The sequence below is a fragment of the Rana temporaria genome, chromosome 1 (assembly GCF_905171775.1).
Source record: "Rana temporaria chromosome 1, aRanTem1.1, whole genome shotgun sequence".
In the NCBI taxonomy this organism is placed as follows: domain Eukaryota; kingdom Metazoa; phylum Chordata; class Amphibia; order Anura; family Ranidae; genus Rana; species Rana temporaria.
Window position 1 is genome coordinate 188243059 of NC_053489.1, and position 19723 is coordinate 188262781.

Below are 19723 nucleotides of genomic sequence, written 5' to 3' on the forward strand. Positions count from 1 at the left end.
TATTTTTTTTGGTTGAACTAGATGGACTTGTGTCTTTTTTCAACCTAACTATGTTACTGTGTAACTATTTAAATCCTCAGTGATTTTCAACCTAACACATTTAGCACAATAAAATACACATTCCCCAGTAAACTATTGTTAAAATTCTTACCCCAACTTTTCAGTGCTGTTGGTTCCTTCTCTCAGTTCTGCTTCTCTGAATTTCCAGTCTTCATGGGAAGGGGTTAACAGTGGGCAATACAATTTGCACAGTGCAGTCTGAAGCCTATTGTCTTGGAGAAGGGGAGGAGGAAGGAGAAGCAGGGGAGTGCCTTGCCATCTTATGTTTTGGGGCTGTGTATTTTTATTGATGCACGGGTTGTGGAGAGACAGAGCTCTTGTTCTTGCGTGCAAGGGTTCCAGCATTGAATGCAGCATGATAACAAAACCACGCTAAACAGGAAACCTGGGGCATTGATCATGGTACCAGCTTTAACCTGAACATAGGCAAGGATTTAGGATAAAGAGGCTGCATACTTTGTATGTGCTTAAAAACTGAGGGTTTAGTATCTCTTTAGGTTCCCCCCTGCTTTCTGCATTTTCAGGCACATTCAATTTTCAAAGGCTGTTTCAACCTTTTTATTGGCTGAGAGCAGGCTCTTGGTATTGACATTTCATTTCTATCAGGCTTGCTGTATGTGAGAGGGGTGTGCCAGGATCACAAACAGGTGTATTCCAGGATCACTAGATTACCGATAAAATCTACAATATTAAGCAGGTAGACTATGTTTCCTGTATGTATCTCAAGGTTTTAGCTTGAGTGTGCCTTCAGGTTATTTGAGAAAAAGTACTCTGAACATTGATGTAGAATCTGGAGAGTGTTTCTACTGTGCCAGATTTGCCACAGTGAACAATACGTACCTGGGACTCCTCTTATCACTACCACTGCATCACATTTTGTACTCATATTAAGTCATATTCCAACTTTCAGGTAGATTTCTCCAGAAAACTATACAGAATTTTGCTAATCATATAATTTTGAATGTCTCGGCATGAGCAAAGAAGTTGCATATCTATGATTAGGTTTAGTCCTGTTGAAGGACCAAAAGTGTAACTGGATAATTCCTTTTGTTTGTTTAAGAACATGTATCTGACATCTTTAAATATCTGCCTAGTAAGTTCTACAACAAGACATAATAGCTACAGTAAACGTATACTGATTGCAGTAATCGTAGTAATTGCATTCAGTTCTGCGTATGAAAGTCATGTATTGTATTCTTAATATGCACTGATAAGAGCATTCATAACATAATTAACTGTCTCAAGAAAAGAATGGCTATTATGTTTAACATTCTGATTAGTAAGTGCCAGGACTGCACCGACCGCACATCTTGTATATATTGGCTGCTTTTGCATTACAACAGTTTTAATTTTATTTCAGCGCACAATCGTTTGTTACGCTCTTGTAATTTCAAGCTGATGAAAGAATTTCAAGCTCTTCACTTCAAGATGAAAAAAAAAAATGCAAACAGAGTTTTCTTTTAATCATTTTGTTACATGCTACAAGGCATTAAAACAAAAAAGGTCTTCAAGGGCCAAAAATATAAACTGCTGTTTCTTGAAGTAATACTAATAAACAAAACCACTGAAGTACTGCAGACGGTTGGTTGAGGTGGTATTAAGGATTTTGGCTGATCTTAAGGTTTAGTCCATTTAACCATTTGCCACCCCGCTACTGCAGATATATTGCATGGACTGGCTCAGTCACGTACAGTACAGACCAAAAGTTTGGACACACCTTCTCATTCAAAGAGTTTTCTTTATTTTCATGACTATGAAAATTGTAGATTCACACTGAAGGCATCAAAACTATGAATTAACACATGTGGAATTATACATAACAAAAAAGTGTAAAACAACTGAAAATATATTTCATATTCTAGGTTCTTCAAAGTAGCCACCTTTTGCAGCAGACACATCTCTAGAACTGTTAAGAGGAGACTGTGTGAATCAGGCCTTCATGGTAGAATATCTGCTAGGAAACCACTGCTAAAGAAAGGCAACAAGCAGAAGAGACTTGTTTTGGGCTAAAGAAAACAAGGAATGGACATTAGACCAGTGGAAATCTGTGCTTTGGTCTGATGAGTCCAAACTTGAGATCTTTGGTTCCAACCCCCGTGTCTTTGTGGGACGCAGAAAAAGTGAACGGATGGACTCTACATGCCTGGTTCCCACCGTGAAGCATGGAGAAGGAGGTGTGATGGTTTGGGGGTGCTTTGCTGGTGACACTGTTGGGGATTTATTCAAAATTGAAGGCATACTGAACCAGCATGGCTACCACAGCATCTTGCAGCGGCATGCTATTCCATCCGGTTTGCGTTTAGTTGGACCATCATTTATTTTTCAACAGGACAATGACCCCAAATACACCTCCAGGCTGTGTAAGGGCTATTTGACCAAGAAGGAGAGTGATGGGGTGCTGCGCCAGGTGACTACCTCTTGAAGCTCATCAAGAGAATGCCAAGAGTGTGCAAAGCAGTAATCAAAGCAAAAGGTGGCTACTTTGAAGAACCTAGAATATGAAATATATTTTCAGTTGTTTCACACTTTTTTGTTATGTATAATTCCACATGTGTTAATTCATAGTTTTGAAGCCTTCAGTGTGAATCTACAATTTTCATAGTCATGAAAATAAAGAAAACTCTTTGAATGAGAAGGTGTGTCCAAACTTTTGGTCTGTACTGTATATATACAGTACCTTGCTTCACGCAGAATCTTTCTTCACCATTGGTTAACAGATGTAAGTAAGTTTAGACGAGGGAGTGGCCATTTTTACCAGCAGCTGCAAAGAGGATCAGCAGTGTGATTTTAAAAATGAGGTTGAGATTAATGCTTAGACTATGGTTTTATGTTGATGTTAACGGTTAAAGGCTAAGTCCACCTTTTGAAAAAAAATTATGAATACATATACAGTATATTTGCAAAGAAAACCACATTTTTGCAAATGAGCCTGCAAAACATTGCATCCACAATCAGGGAATTGAGAATGCAATTCACAGGCTCCTGTGAGTTCTTCCTTCAGTTCTATGTCCAAACGGGGTAGGACTTTTAGTAAGAGAGCTCAATGGACTACCGGTGTGGCCATTACACGCATCAGCATGGCCAAAATAGTAGATACGACTTGTAGCTAATTTATTCACATACCTCTGTGAATGAATAATGTGATTGTGCAGGTGGAACCCTGAACAGCCACTGATTTAAAACCTGACAGCTGCTGCAGGGTAAAATGACCCCTGCATGCTGCATTTTTTTGGGGGGTCCTCTTGGCACTATGTCACATGGTACACCCTAAATATGTTAATGAATATACACCCTAAATAAGGGTGTAATGTGGTCCTAAAGGTGACGTTAGCCTTTAAGGTTAAAGTTGATGTTTAATGTTAAGCTGATTGTAAGGCCAAGTAACTTTACTTAACTGATACTCTACTCCAAAACAGCCATGCCTATTAAAATAACTTAAAAATCTATGTGATAGTTACTACTTGAAAATGTCTCATTGTATGAGTATTAGTTATTTTACAAAATGCCTTGATTGTTGCAGAAAATAAATGCAGATTGAAGATGTGCTACATTTGTGATAGAAATTGTAGGGCAGAATTACTATGGATCGGATATGTTTGCCACATAGAGAAGAGGCTTGTTCCAAAAACTGTCTGTGATAAACAAACATAGAAAATGAGAAAACAATGTACTGATTCCTGCAATCATTGGTCAATTTTTTTTTTCTTCATGCTCTCCTGTTGTGTAAAGCCAAACTATCCAATATGACTGCACAGAGCTTTGTTGTCAGCATTGGCAAAGTTAATTTCACATTTGTAGCTTCCACTTCCCACAAAATACTGAATAACCATTAATGAGAACAGAAGGGAATGTTTATGTCTGAAGGAGTTGACACACACACAATGTAGAACAAGCAAAAACGTCTTTAAGTGTCCAAGTTGAAAAATATTAGTCCTAAATCGTAGCTTCTACATTTATTAAAACCACATTTCATTGCAACTCCCCAAAATGCAGAAAGTTGTAACCTGCAATTTTTGTTATATATAGCAGTGTTATACTCATTTCCAAATATTACCGATAGTGCTATGGATTTGTAGGTTAAAGGCAATAATTGGGAAAACCATGAGCTATACAATGCTTCTCTTGGGTGCAGTAGAGAGGATGTAGATCATCAGGTAGTCATTGAGCACTGACAGTTACACCATCAAAGAGCCAAATGGTTTGTGAACTACTCCAGTCTTCTCTGCCATAGTGCCTGATAATATCCTGTAAACTTATCTTTATTACTGCAGGTACTTGTACTTGGTCTCTTGCAAAAATGATTTGGCCAGTTACCCATCTCAAATTGCCATATGTTAAATTATCTTATGAAGCTTTGTGCGTGTAGAATTCTCTCTCATACTTCAGATTAGTAAATGCAGACACTGATAGGAATGAGCAAAGCTTTCTGATAATTTTCTCTGCTCATTACCCTCTCAGTAGCTTATGGGCAGCTTGCTTGAGGCTAGTTTGAAAACAAGGGCATTAATATACAGTACCACGTCTCTTTTCTACAGCCCTGAGCATGGAATTGTGGGCTTGGCCAGGATCTATTCTAAAATTAGAAAAAACTTTGTTTTGTCTATTAAAAGTAAAACACATTTTGCATTAAACCCCCTTTCTCAAACACCATATACATTTTTTACATTAAACATTTTCTTTACTATATCACCACTCAATACTTACTTCTCCTAGGTATAGAGAAGCATGTAACTCACTCTATGTGGCAATACTGGGATGTGTCATACAGTTCGTCCAATGCACTGTTTGAACTATACCCACAGTGACCTGTAGCTTACACAGCTCGATTACCCCTCAATGATGCACCAGAAAAATGATGCACCGACTGCATGCATGGGATCTTCCAACAAATTATTGAGAGGTCTGCAAAGAACACCAGGAAATAAGGGGACCGATAATCATCTGAGCTTACTGCAAATGGTGACTGGGATATAATCAGGGAATATAAACGTTTAAATGTATCTTACTCATGCATACCTATTGCACTTGGGGTTGCATAAAGACTTCTGGGATCTATGATGTACAAAATGGGAAAAAAGTTGTGAAGACTTTTGTTAGTCAATTTATTTTTATTAAAGCGGGAGTTCACCCATTTGTAAAAAAAAAAAATTTCTCCCCTTAGCTTCCTGCTCGTTCGGTCTAGGGGAATCGGCTATTTGTATTAAAATATGAGCAGTACTTACCCGTTTTCGAGCTGCATCTTCTTCCATCGCTTCCGGGTATGGGTCTTCGGGAGCGGGCGTTCCTTCTTGATTGACAGCCTTCCGAGAGGCTTCCGACGGTCGCATCCATCGCGTCACTCGTAGCCGAAAGAAGCCGAACGTCGGTGCGGCTCTATACTGCGCCTGCGCACCGACGTTCGGCTTCTTTCGGAAAAGTTCGAAAAAGTTCGGCTTCTTTCGGAAGCCTGTCAATCAAGAAGGAACACCCATTCCCGAAGCCCATACCCGGAAGCGACGGAGAGGATGCATCTCGTAAACGGGTAAGTACTGCACATATTTTAAAATAAATAGCCGATTCCCCTAGTAAAAACGAGCAGGAATCTAAGGGGGAAAAGTGCCCTCTAAGGGTGAACCCCCGCTTTAAATACAAAAACAGAAAACAAGAAATAAAAGATATAAAGGATAAAAGGGGAGTATACAAAAATAATTCAGTATCCATATTTCCTCTTCCCTAAACTACTTCCCTAAACATAACCCTGTATAAAGTCTAGTCATATGTTTTTGTATACATGCCTATATATCTTTTCTCCCTATGTTATATAAATACTAATATCATCATTATTTTTCCTAAAACTCTATTGGACGCCCTTAAAACGAAACAAAACAACAAGAGAAAACAAAAAAAAAGACAATAGGAGAAACATATCGACATAGAGGGCTTATTTCACTTTACCTCCTTAACCTGCCTGGCAGTATTCCCGAGTCTGACTCGGGGTTAGATTTTCCTGCTTTCTGCCTTTCTCCCTGCAAACTGTAGATTGTCCATAGCAACCAAAAGTGTCCCTTTATGTCAAAAATAGTTTTAGATCAGCTAAAAAACAGCGATAATAAATTATAATCACTTGCAGAATTGTGCGATAGCGATTTGTGGGGAAATTTGTCATAAAAAAAAAAATAATGACAGCGACAATTCTGCAACTGAGCACATTTCAGTGATTTTGATTTGATTACATTATTGAATAATTTTTATTATAATTATATTATTATTTGTTATAATTATTTATAATTATTTATTATATTATAATTTATAATTTTGTTTTTAAAAAAATGTCATACCCGGGATGCCTATTAGAATCTTGTTTGGTCAGATTTAAGTGAGTTATTTCTAAAAATTACAGGCCTACAATATAAAACGCCAAATTTCCTTGCAAATAATGGTACCGCTTTCAGCACCTTTTTTCTGAAAGAATCATACCGCCAGGGAGGTTAATTAATCACAGATACAAAGCTTCACATTGAGGTCCTAAAATCATCTGTTTCCATATATTTTATCAAGGGGTCCACCTTAAACGAAGAACCTCGTGTCTGTCATGTTGTTGTACAACTTTTTCCTCCATTCTCATTAAAAAAAAGCACATCTCTATTGCCCATTCCCTCATCATTGGGGATCGGGCAGCCTGCCAGTGTCTTGGTTTCAGAGCTATGGCGGCATCAAGAAAGAACTTGAGTAATGACTTCTTAATTGCGAAAATTGTACCTGGGATTACTAAAAGCACGACCATAATCTATTTAAAGTACCCTATTATATACCTGTTCTATTTTGTCCCAAAACTGCTTAATTAGAGGGCAACTCCGCCAGATGCGTAAGAGTGTGCCAACATCCGAGAGGTATCGCAAAAGCTGTGAAGACTTGATGTGAATAAAACAATGCTGGGCTTCATGGGCTGGTAAGTATTTGTTTTTAAAACTCAGCAGGGCAACATAGTTCACCTTCATGGGCTGTTACGTATGTTGACCTACCATGTTTTACCATGTATTTTAGGTACTATATCTCTCTGCGGAGGCAGCAGTCTTGTTAGAAGCAAGGGTTGTTTCCTCATATAAGGACTACTTCCCCCTAATGACTGGTGATTATGTCAAACCGTTTGCGAAAAAATACACTATTTTATTAAAAAAATAAGACAACAGTAAAGTTAGCCCAATTTTTTTTATATTGTATAAGATAATGTTACACCGAGTAAATTGATATGTAACATGTCATGCTTCAAAATTGCACACGCTCGTGTGCAACAAACATTTACCCTTAAAAATCTCCATAAGCGAAGTTTAAAAAATTCTACAGGTTGCATGCTTTGAGTTACAGAGGAGGTTGAGTGCTAGAATTATTACTCTCACTTTACAGATCACGGCGATACCTCACATGTGTGGTTTGAACACAGTTTTCATATGCGGGCGCTGCTCTCGTATGTGTTCGCTTCTGCATGCAAGCTTGTTGCGACGGGGCGCGTTTACATTTTTATTTTATTTTTCTTATTTATTTTACCTTTTATTTTTATTATACGGCGTGGGCATTCCTTAAGCGGTTAAAGGGTAAGTTCACCTTTGTACAGTTTTTTTTCTCTAAATTCCAGTTCCTCTATGCACCAATATAGCATTCATGTCCTTGTTTTGCACAAATATCAAAGCTTTCCATTAAGTCTACAGTCGTTTACTTTTCTTGTCCTAATTTGTGTTTCCAGATGTTTCCATTAGTAATTCTTTATTCCTTACAGGAGTTGACCAGATGACCTCATTAGCACACACCCTTTCTCAGGTGCACGTTTTTTAAATGAAATGCAATCAATCAGTGATCACCCTTCTCACTAAATACGCCATCTTTATACACCTAAAATTACTAGTTGCGCTTTCAGTGCCATTGATTGTAAACGGCACACCAAACACAGAAACAAACACTCATTTTGCCATGTGAAAAAACGTAGGGCAAATGCTGCAACATGCAGAGTAAAAAACCCACAACCCACAAAACGCCAACATTTCCCATTAACATCATGAAGTGCAGCCAATTAAAATCAACGGGCTGCCCTATACGTGTCACAGGAAAAACGAGACACAAAATGTGCTCTCCCACTATGCTAGATGTGAATGGGGCTTGAAAGTGAAATTGGTGCACATCGAGGCTCCACTCACATCTGTGTGTTTTCTTGCATTTCAGAAATGCGCTGCACCAAAAATCACAGTAAAAAACGCATCAAGCTTTACTCTAAAAAAAAGTTTTGAAACTTCTTTGGAGTGATTGTTGTATGTAGGGCAGCCCATTCAGGTGGATAGGCGGCCCTATGTGTAATGAGGAAAAAAATGCTCAAAAACACCTCCCCCTTTCTAAAAAACAAACAAAAAAAACGCATGTGGGAGCGCGAGTTCTCGCCATGCAGAGTTGTGAATGGGGCTTCACAGCTGAGTGTTTCTATTCACTCCCTCCTATGTTCTTGTATAAAGATGGCCACTATGCAATCTGATTGTGTATTTGGTGAGAAGGGTGATCACTGATTGATTGCATTTAATTTAAAAAACCTGCATCAGGGAGTAGGTGGGTGGATGATGCAAGGTGTTTACTAATGAGGTCAGCTGGTCAACTCCTTCCTGTGTCATGAGCTAAAGTCTGATCAGGAAGAAACCCATTACTAATGGAAACATCTGGAAATGTGGATTAGGACAAGAAAAGTACCGTATTTATCTCCCTATTACGCGCTCCGGCGTATAGCGCGCACCCCTAATGTAGCCCTGAAATTCCTGGGAAAAAAATGTTTTATACTTACAGTTTTGGTGTCTTGCAAGGGCGTCCATCAGCGGCTTTGTCGGGTCCGGCGGCCTTGTCGGGTCCGGCGTCCTTCTGCGGCCATCGTGGTGTCCTCCCGCGCTGTCTCAGAGTCGAATCCCCGCTTCCCGAGCTGTGTTTGAACCACTCCGCCGACATATACAGAGTGCAGTACACTCGGGTATAGTCAGGCAGGCTCGGCTCCTCTCGCGTAAAGGACGTACAGGACGCACAGGACGTGACCGCGAGAGGAGCCGAGCCTGCCCAAGTATACCCGAGTGTACTGCGCTTGGTATATGTCAGCGCAGTGGTTCAAACACGGCGCGGAAAGCGGGTATCGGCGTATATCGTGCACCCGTGATTTTGCCCTGATTTTAAGGGCAAAAAAGTGCACGGTATACGCTGATAAATACGGTAAGTGACTGTAGATTTAATGGAAAGCTTTGATATTTTTTGCAAAAAAGTACATCAATGCTAGATTGGTGCATAGGGGAGCTGGAATTTATCGTCCGGGATCCAGAGCGCAGCATCGCCGGCCGCCTCTCTCCGCCGGACACAACCCAGCGAATGACGCGGCTGAAGCTGTGATATTTATTTTATTCGTGTGGCGGGCCAACCGTCTGTGACCCTGCCCCCTCTGACGCACCCTCTGCTACGTCACTGGGGAAGCCTGGCTCGCATCAAAATAAAAATAAAAATTCATTAATATGTACAACTGACACAAGAAAAGGATTGCAGGAGAGTCATACTACCTACCTGCCAGGTATAGGTGACCATGTCAGTGTCCCTTGTGTCTGCACCATCCCTATTATACCTGCAGCAGTGCGGTCACTTTATTGGGGCACCAGACCGATTGTCCACCTCATAAGACTGGCGCTACACTAAAAGTGTAGCGCAAGCCGGAGGGGACTCTTTTTATGCTGCCCCCTGCAAAGTTGTCACGTACCTTACCAGAGGCCGAAGTGCTGAGAGGGCTTTCCTTGCGACTAAGTGCAGAACGCCCCCTGGAGGTGACACAGGGGGTGCTATGCCCAGAGATGCAGGAGTTGCCAGCTGTGACTTGCTGAGTTGATGTTGGAGATCAGCTGTAGACCAGGATACGTAATCAGGCAGGGATACCACGGAAATACCAGATGAGGTAGACTGGCAGGAAAACCCAGGGGTGGAGTCAGGAGCAAAGCCGGTAGTCATACACAGGAAGCAGGAAGTGACTGGAACAGGTCAGAAGGCAAGCCGAGGTCATACACTGGAACAAGCAGACAGGAACAGGACAAAGGATAAGCCGAGAGACAAGCCGGGGGTCATGCACGGAGAAGTCTGGTGCGTGCACAGTAAAGAACACTGAATTCATTGAGTTGTTGAGCGTGTGCGCGCAAGTGCACGTACCTGCGCGCATATGCGTGCGTATGCGCACTGTGCGTGTTTGCGCGCGCATGCGCATTGTGCTCCGTGCAGGACAGGTCTGCCAGTTCTTCCACGGTTGGTTCTCTGATAAAAGTGCTGCCCTAGGTCTGAGCCTTGTTGGCCTAGGCCAAGATTATAAGGCGTTGAAAAGGTTAGAACCCTCTTTTTGGCTTTTATTGCAATCTGTGCCCTCATAACAGAGTTGTTATTACATATAGTTACATAGTAGGTGAGGTTGAAAAAAAAAACAGAAGTCCATCATGTTCAGCTTATGTGTGTGATTATATGTCAGTATTACTGTATATCCCTGTATGTTGTGCTCATTCAGGTGTTTAACCTCTTTTCTTCTCATTTTAATGAGTGGCCACGTGTTTTGTTAAACTCCCTTCCGCAAAACAGTTTTACCTTCATTTCCTTAACACAGCAAAAAGTAAGGAAAGATTCCACCTTTGACAGCTTTCACCTGAACAGTAGTGCCCTCTGGATGATTTATTTTCTACTGTTAAACCAGTGACAATTGTAACATTTAGTATTTTCCTTTCACTCACTGTACTAGTGACATTGGTCATTAGGACACATAATGAAGGTGGAACTTCCCAAAAGAAAAACACTAACATCAGTAAATAAAATATATACTGTTAGTGGTTGTAACCCTTCTCCATTCTATCCGAAACTAGAAAATACGTTTTTTTGGACAGTAGTTGTAATTATAAACAGACTAATTATATTTTCAAATGAGGGAAGAGTCAGCGTGAGAGACACAAAATTGCCTATTTGAGAGTTTTGATTTTGTAATACATTCTTTGGTCAAAGTTGGCATATTCAATTTTTTTTTTAACTTTGACAAACTCAGGAATAAAAGGGAAAATATTCTTTATTCCTTAGGAAACAACTAAACTGTGGAAAAGTAATGAAAGTGGAATTTGAATTGTCATTATTTTTGAAGTGCAACGCCACTTTTTAATAACAATCTTGCCTTTTTCACTTAAAAACAAAAACCCAGAAGTGATATTATTATTCGTTGCTACAACCTTGGGGAATCTGCTTATCTATAATATGAACTTTCAGGCACTTATGTGAACATCATGTCCTTGTCAGTGGAGGACATCCTGTGAAGCACAGTAAGCAGACAGATTTTTAGATATCAAAAATGACAGAGTACCATGCTGCTCTCGAACGTTTCCTTTTTCAAAAACAAAATGATAATGACATCTAATTATAACAGTTGATCACACCTGTGCTCTGAACAAACCAGCTCTATAAGAGGACTATCAAAAGTATGTATTTGACTAATTCATACACAAGAGCTCATTTATCTATGGAGATTAGGTCCCTGACCTAACTGCGAAGAATGGTTTTCTTTTAAAAAACGGAATTGGTGTCATTGCTCATCTCGCAGTGTTTTTTTTTTATGTGCTTGTGAAATGATATCACTTGGAGATCATAATTGGCATATGTCTGTGGATTAAGGGACCTTGTTATTCTAAAACACTGCTCATACAATTCTGTATTTTATGGTTTATATTGATGAGCTAAGACAGCTTAAGTGGTCTGTTCTACTCAAATCAGCACTTCCTGGTCCATCTGGTTCTATTTATAGAAGTAGGTTATGCAGCAAAGAGTTGCACTGTACCATGTTAGCCACTGATAAGAGCAGGAAAAAGAGGAATTAGTCTAAAACTCTTTATCAGATAACAGATTAGCTGTAAATATTTATTGCCGCTTAATCAGGGTATGTACTCCTGTAAGTACATAGCAGATCGAACAAGCATTTTCTAGACTACACATCCAAAAATATAAGCCACTGCACAGTATAGATCTAAGATATCTATAGTTAATATTCTTGTACTGTTTGTAGTATAGCGCTGGAATCCTAAACAAATGGGCATGTTCATGTTGTTAGTTTTATCGCAAATCAAAAAACAAGGAATTTATTCAGATCATCCCTTAATCATTCAGTCTGCATTCAGAACTGCATTGTTGCAGCCTAAAATATTGAGCAATGCATTCAATTTGTATGCAGCTATTTTAGGCGTGTTAGGCTTCATCAGTGCAAGATGAGTACTCAAACCCATAATTCAAAGAATGATGGGGTAAAGTAAACCATACCAACAAATTTGAGTCATGTATCCATCAGATACAAAAACATGGCAGAAAAGTGAAAGATGGTTTTAAATAGTTGTCATGTGATATTGCATGCCTTCCTATCTTGTTCCTTATATGTGTATATAGTGTGTTTTTGGAAGAAAGTAATGAAGCCTATGTCTTTGCCATTATGTGTTTAGGGTAACTGTCATGCATATGTTTGCTTTACTCTGTAACTGATGAGCACATGCAACCAGTAAAGTTACGGGGTTTCTGATTACATAGTTACATAACTGGTAAGGCCGAATAAAGACACCAGTCCATCTATGTCACTACCATTATGCATGTCCCTGTACATTGTATTCACACATATAAACATTTTTTTTTAGTTTATCTACACTTCCCATTGACTTCACCAACTGTGGAAGGGAGTTCCACATCCATACAACTCCAACAGTAAAGAAGGGAGTTCCACATCCCTACCACTCCAACAGTAAAGAAACCCTTATGCAGTCTAAAGCTGAACTCCAGTTTTTGATATACCGTATTTATCGCGGTATAACGCGCTCCCGCGTATACCGCGCACCCCTAAAGTTGCCCGCGAAATTCCTGTAAAAAAAAATGTTATATGATTTTATTACTTACAGTTTTGGTGTCTTCCCAGCGTCCATCGTCCGGTCCGGCGTCCGTCTGCGACCTCGATGGTGTCCTCCCGGCTTCTCCAGCTCGCGCCTCAAGTCGAGTCCCCGCTTCCCGCGCTCAGTTCGAATGCCTCCGCCGACATATACCGAGTGCAGTACACTCGGGTACATTCGGCAAGGCTCGGCTTCGCTCGCGCTCACGCTCTGTGACGTTTCTGCGTGAGCACGAGCGAAGCCGAGACTAGCCGAATGTACCCGAGTGTACTGCACTCGGTAAATGTCGGCGCAGGATTTCAAACTGAGCGCAGGAAGCGGCTATCGGCGTATATAGCGCACCCACGATTTTCCCCTTATTTTAAGGGGAAAATAGTGCGCGATATACGCCGATAAATACGGTACTTTACATAGTTTATTTTGGCCAGCTTGGATGTGCAGTATAAACTGTTTGTAGCTGAGGCTACATATAGCATACTGCACTGTGTTCCGGACTGGAGCTGAGACTCCCTGTCTCATACTCAGAACACAGAAGAGTTTATCTGATCAGTGCTCAGCCATTCGGAGAGAGAAATGCATTCTAGCAATGAATACAAAGCTTCCCCTGATTGGCTGAGTCATAGTGGCAGAGCTGATGATGTCACAATCTCTGACTCAGCCAATAAGAGGAAGCTTTGTATTGCTAGAATACATTGCTTTCTCTGAATGGCTGAGCACCTTTTAGATATACTCTACTGTGTGCTGTGTATGACACAGGAAGTCTTGGTTCCAACCCAGAACACAGTGGTGTATGCTGTATGTAACCTCAGCTACATACAGTTTAAACCAGACATCCCACATTTATTTATATTTTTGCAGGGGTGCAATGCCAGGATCCTGCAGACAATCCCTGTAGCTTTCAGCCCATACCTCAGATATTGGCTAACTGTTTATTACTCATCAGCGCCCTCACAGTCCATCCAGAGCTTCAATAGCTGACGGTACTTGTATTTCTCTCATTCACAGATTACTTTGCATGAAGGACGTGGCTGTGTGGGGGGAGCCCGACACGGCTGCACTATTTTACTTTCAAAGAGTTGTATTTGTTTTAAGAAAAAACAAAAAGGAGAACATACAAGAGGTATACACTATTCAAGATGTCGACTGACAAATTCAAACAACAGGATATGACAACAGGACTGCAGACAGATAGACACGAATAAACACAAAATGGTGCCCATAACCTTACATATACCTCAGGCAGCTGTTATAACAGGTCTAGGATCCCGGTGAGACCGTCCCAGCACCCCTAAAGGGAACTTGCTGTGTCAGGACAACCACCACCAGGCCCTCTAAAAGTAACCAACAACCTGGGCTAACCCAAAACTTTTGAAAAAAAAGGAAATGTGGGCACCCAACCTGTATACCTCTAAAAGGAGCCGGCTGCACTCTTTTTAAACTGTGACAGCAGGTGCGGGGAGAAGAAACCCCACCCGCTGTCACAGGGAGGGGGTATAGAAGGTGCGGGAGATGGCAGGCCGGGAGCATTTTACACCTGAATTATGGGTGTAACATGCTATAAAAGGGTAAACCTATCCTTTAAATAGTTTCCCCCCAATACCAGAGTCACAATTTAAATATTTGGATATTTGTGATTTCTAAGCTCGTTCAAGTTAGTGATGCATGATGTAGTAAAGAAAGGATTAAGATGACAACTAGGGATGAGCTTCGTATTCGAGTCGAACTCATGTTCGACTCGAACATCGTATGTTCGATCGTTCGTCGAAATACGAACAAACCGGGTCGTTCGCGCCAAATTCGAGTTAAGTTTAACAGACAATAATTCACTGCGGCATCGCTGGATGATGATTGGCCAAGCATGCACTATGACCCGCATGCTTGGCCAATCACAGCGTGCAAAAAACAAAGAGCCATAATTGGCCAAAGCCAGGGTGGCTTTGGCCAATTATGGCTCAGGGGGTTTAGTACACTACACAAGGGCGGCCTTGTGTAGTGTGTTGCGGCAGTTAACAGAGAACAGAGAGAGACAGAGAGAGTGTCATGTTGTTTTGCAGGTAGATAGAGCAGGCAGGCTAGTCAGTTAATGTTACAGTGTGTAGAGGATATATATACATCCCAGGTGTTGTACATGTATTTAGATAAGGTATAGTTTAGCTAGATCAGTTCTTCCTAATTTACTGGCAGGCAGGTGATTGTGCTATTTAAAGACGTTATCACAGGCATACTATAGACACCCAGCTATATATATTTTTAATTTAAGCATCATTAAAATCACTGCTCCTGATGCAGGAGCAGTGATTTTAATGATGCTTAAATAAAAAAAAAAAAAAAAAAATCCTTTAAATATTGTACCTGCTGGGTGTCTATAGTATGCCTGTGAAAACGTCTTTGAGAACCCGGGTCTTGCCCGAGGGAACATGTATCAATGAAAAAAAAAAGTTTTAAAAACATTCGTTTTTTCAGGAGTCTTTTTTTCCATTGATACATGTTCCTTGGGGCAAGACCCGGTTTCTCAAAGACGTTTTCACAGGGATACTATAGACACCCAGCAGGTACAATATTTAAAGGAATTTTTCATTTTTTTTTTTAAAGCATCATTAAAACCACTGCTCCTGAAAAAACTTTTTTTCCATTGATGCATGTTCCCTGGGGCAAGACCCGGGCTCTCAAAGATGTTTTACGACAATAACTTGCATATTAGACTTTAAAATGAGCACTTTTAAATTCGAAAGTTCGAGTCCCATAGATGTCAATGGGGTTCTAAATGTTTGCGCGAACGTTCGGTCCGTTCGAAGGTTCTGGTGCGAACCGAACGGGGGGGTTGTTCGGCTCATTCCTAATGACAACCCTGAAGCTCGCACCATAATACACAATTCAGCAATAGTAACTCCCATAGTTTTATCCTGACAGGTCTCCTTTAATAATTTGACTGAAAAGTAAGCATATTAGGATGTTTGTGCAATATCACTGCAGAGCACTAACTACATCAATAGTTTAGTCTTAGACTCTCCGTGCACAGTAAATAAATAAACAGGATTCTCCTAGTCTATTTTACATGTGTTTTATGGAAAAGGCTCTTTTTAACATCCTTTAGGGGAACATGGTTAGAGATTTCAGGGACTTCATTAACAGCTTCACTTCAGTTTGCTCACAGACCATGTGATATTCCCAAAGCTCTATTTCCACAACGCTGTGAATGTTATAAGCTATTTGCAGAGACTTATGGGCAGCCAGCAATGGGCCACAAAGGAATACATATTAGCTTTCTTCTAAATAGGATGTTTTAGAGTTTCCAGGTCTATGACGCTTAAAGTGTACCTGTCATAGAGCTCTGAATACATAAAACCCAAATAACCTAAAAAATGTTGCCCCTTTGCAGAGCAAGAATAGCCTTTACAATATTTAAATTATCTGTTAATATAGGCAAACATGTATTCATTCTAAACTAGTTGCAGTTGTAAAAAATGTTTTACTGCAGAGTAAGCATGGAAGAAAAACTGTGTTGTAGACCAGACTTTTGCTACACACATGCCTAAACAGCATTGGAGACCATTGAACTTCTTTTAAAGAAGTATGAGCTACAGTGATAATGTGCAAAGTACTATATCTTATTGTATACTGATTATAAGTAATATTTATTGTATGCAAAACAGTAAATCAGCTGATAATTGTTATTATAATTTTATTTTGATTCAACCTTCGCTCTCTGCGACAAATTCACCTGTGGCATTGAGGGTCCTCTCAAAAGTACACTGACAGCAGAGCAAGCCAGAAGCCCCAGCACCTGGTTCAGTCTGGACACCAATTAGTCCATGGGGTCGTCATCTGCCCTGGACCCCAATTAGTCTGCAATTATATGTTTGAGGTGCTGCCTGCAGTCAGTCCTGTCCCGTGTAGTTAAAAAAAAGTCTTAAAAGCATTCCTGAGGCAACTTAGTAACAAGTTATTGCTACATACTAAACAGCACCAAAATATCCTTGCACCTTATGGTGGACAGGGTAACACTCATCCTATAATACAAAACACATGGTAACATTTAAAACCATTAAGCCCTAGGATCTTGTAGCAAACAAGTCACCATAAGAAAAAACTGAAAATAGAAAAAAAAACGGAATATTGCATAAATAAAGTACAAAATTGAACAGCAACATAATATCATTTACGGGATGTGAAAAAAATTATTTTAAAACACAGACGAACATCCTATTTCTAAATTAAACCCTGTTGGATCCTAGTTTTCGATTTGAATATCTACAAAGCCACATCACATAAAATCCCTATAAAAAAAAAATTACGTTTTTGGTTGTAACATGACAAAATGTGGAAAATTTCATGGGGTATGAATACTTTTTCAAGGCACTGTAAATAACATGAATTTGCCATGAACCTAAAACAAATCCCTATGGAGAAATTCTGTATGTCTCGCCGTTTTATGCAAAAAGCAGGCAATCATGTTTCCATAATTTTAAATAAAAAATTATTCCTAGTTGGCTACTGTGGGTTACCACAATTTAAATCCTTTTTTTTTTTTTTACAGTTAAATAAAGGTCACTAGGGTATCCCCTAGTGCCATTGATTTGCCATAATGATTCGTTTTACAAGCATACAGTGAAAAGAAAAAAAATGTGTGCTTGTGTGCTTGAGGCATTTTTACTCTTGACAAGCAGAAGTGACAAATGGCCACTTTTGTGCAGTCCCGAAATCTATGTTTCAGCCACTGATAAAGGTTGACTTCTGTATATGTGTATTTACAGCATGCCTTACAGTTTCCCAGGAATGGATGCTTTTATTAGAGGTTACGGTCCTCTAGTATAGCTGTGTGCACAAGAGCTTACAGTTCATTACTAGATAGGTTTCATAAAGAAAAGCTTGTATTCTATCTCCTAAAAGACCATCCATGAATGTAGCGTGAATGTCACATCGTCTTTTTTTTTTTTTAAGTGTATTTTGTGCGTGTACTCGAGAGAGGAGCCGGACTGCAGGAGTTGGGAGTAGGCAGGCCTCCCCCAGAGGCAATCTGCCACCTTTCTCCATGCCCCGGGTGGCAATGGCGGGTGTGTGAGGGGGTCCTCCCACACAGCCCGCCCTACCTGCTCCGCTTTGAAGCCCAACGGGGCAGAGGGACTCCCCATAAGGGAGTGAGAGGATATAGCCCACTCAACCAGCCCCGTTAGTCCTTCGCCTCTCTTTTTAGAGACCGCGTGGTCAAATTGCGTGCATGTTAACCCAATTTCGAGTGCGTGTAAGTGTGGTGGTTTTTGTGGGAGGGGGGTGGTCGTACTAAGCGCAGGCTTACCTCGCATAGCACACCCACCGGGAGCCGGGCTGAGACCACCAAACTCAATTCACATGTAGCCGAGACCGGGATCCGAACCCCTAGCTGCAGAGGTGAATGGCTTGTCAGCGCAGTGCCAATCGCGTTGACACATCGTCTTAATAAGGGTGGAGTAATTATACAAAATAAACTTAAACCCCTTTCACACTGGGGCGTTTTTCATGCGCTTTGGCGCCTGTAAAGCGCCTGAAAAAAGCCTCATCTGCAATCCCAATGTGAAAGCCTGAGTGCTTACAGAGCCCTCTCACACTGCCAGTGCCAGAAAAACGCTGGTAAAGCTCTGCTAAGACCTCTTTCACACTGGGGCGTTTTTCAGGTGCTTTGACGTTAAAAAAAGAAGCTGCTTGCAGGCCTTTTTTTTACGTCTTTTTTTGAGGCTTCTTTCAGGTGCTTTACAGGCACTTCTTTTAACGCTAAGACCCCTCTTACACTGGGGCGTTTTTCAGGCTTTCACATTGGGAATGCAGATGCAGCTTCTTTCATGCGCTTTAAAGGTGCCTTTTTTTTTAAACGCCACAGTGTTAAAGGGGTCTTAGTGTTTAAAGAACTATTTCCAAAGAGAATAATGAATAGGCAAAAAGTGATGGTCATTGAAAGGTTGCTTATGCACAGAAACCATGTGCTAAATCCTCTTATAAGCATTTGTGATGATATAATTGCAGTTAATGCTGTGATCCCATGTGACTGTGGCTTCCGTAAACATCAGGACCCATGGAAGTTACAGAAAACCCTAAGACATTTGTGGGAACTGCTGTAGTTATACATTATAAATGCTCCTACCCATTTAATAACTGATGTAGCAACACTGTATGCTGTCCAATGTTTGGAGTGACAAGTGACAGCTCCAAACTGTACTTGAAAGACAATAAAAGAAGACTTCCCAAACAAATCCGACAAGACTTTCTAGTAACAATTACACTGGAAAAGGTGCTGATGTCTCAAGGCCTTCTGAGAATGTGTAGCTTGACTCCTAATAGGAAAGTGTGGCAAGCACACTAATTAGAAAGATTGCTTCTTTCAGACAGGTATAGAAAAAAGGCCCGTGAGTCACCTGTGATAAATTAGAGCTATTGCAGAATTGATTAGATGATTTATGCTTTGATCACTGCAGTAAAGATAGAACATCCATGCTAATTCATTACCATGAGGTTAGGCTGTTATTTATGCTTGTGAGAGCTGTATTCAAGCAGTGACATTTTCTCAATTTCTTTCAGAGCCAACGACTCGCTTTATGAAATTCTGCAGATGGACTTTGAAATGGACATCGGCAGTGGCTTGGCTGGAGCCCAGCAGATTACATGGCAGGTGGAATACCCAGAGGAAGACTCTGTCAGTGAACTTGTGATTTCCGAAATCTTTGTCAGCCAGGCAGCATTTACAGGGATTGTTCCTATAGCAATGGTATAGT

At 40.5% G+C, this 19723-nt stretch overlaps 1 protein-coding gene across 1 annotated transcript in view; it reads left to right on the top strand.

Annotated features, from left to right (window-relative positions):
* TMEM132B (transmembrane protein 132B) overlaps window positions 1-19723 on the top strand; it is a 751132-nt gene that overhangs the window by 523194 nt on the left and 208215 nt on the right. Inside the window, exon 4 of the mRNA XM_040347367.1 lies at window positions 19530-19716. Coding sequence (XP_040203301.1) covers window positions 19530-19716 — 187 coding nt within the window. The remainder of the gene's footprint in view (window positions 1-19529; window positions 19717-19723) is intronic.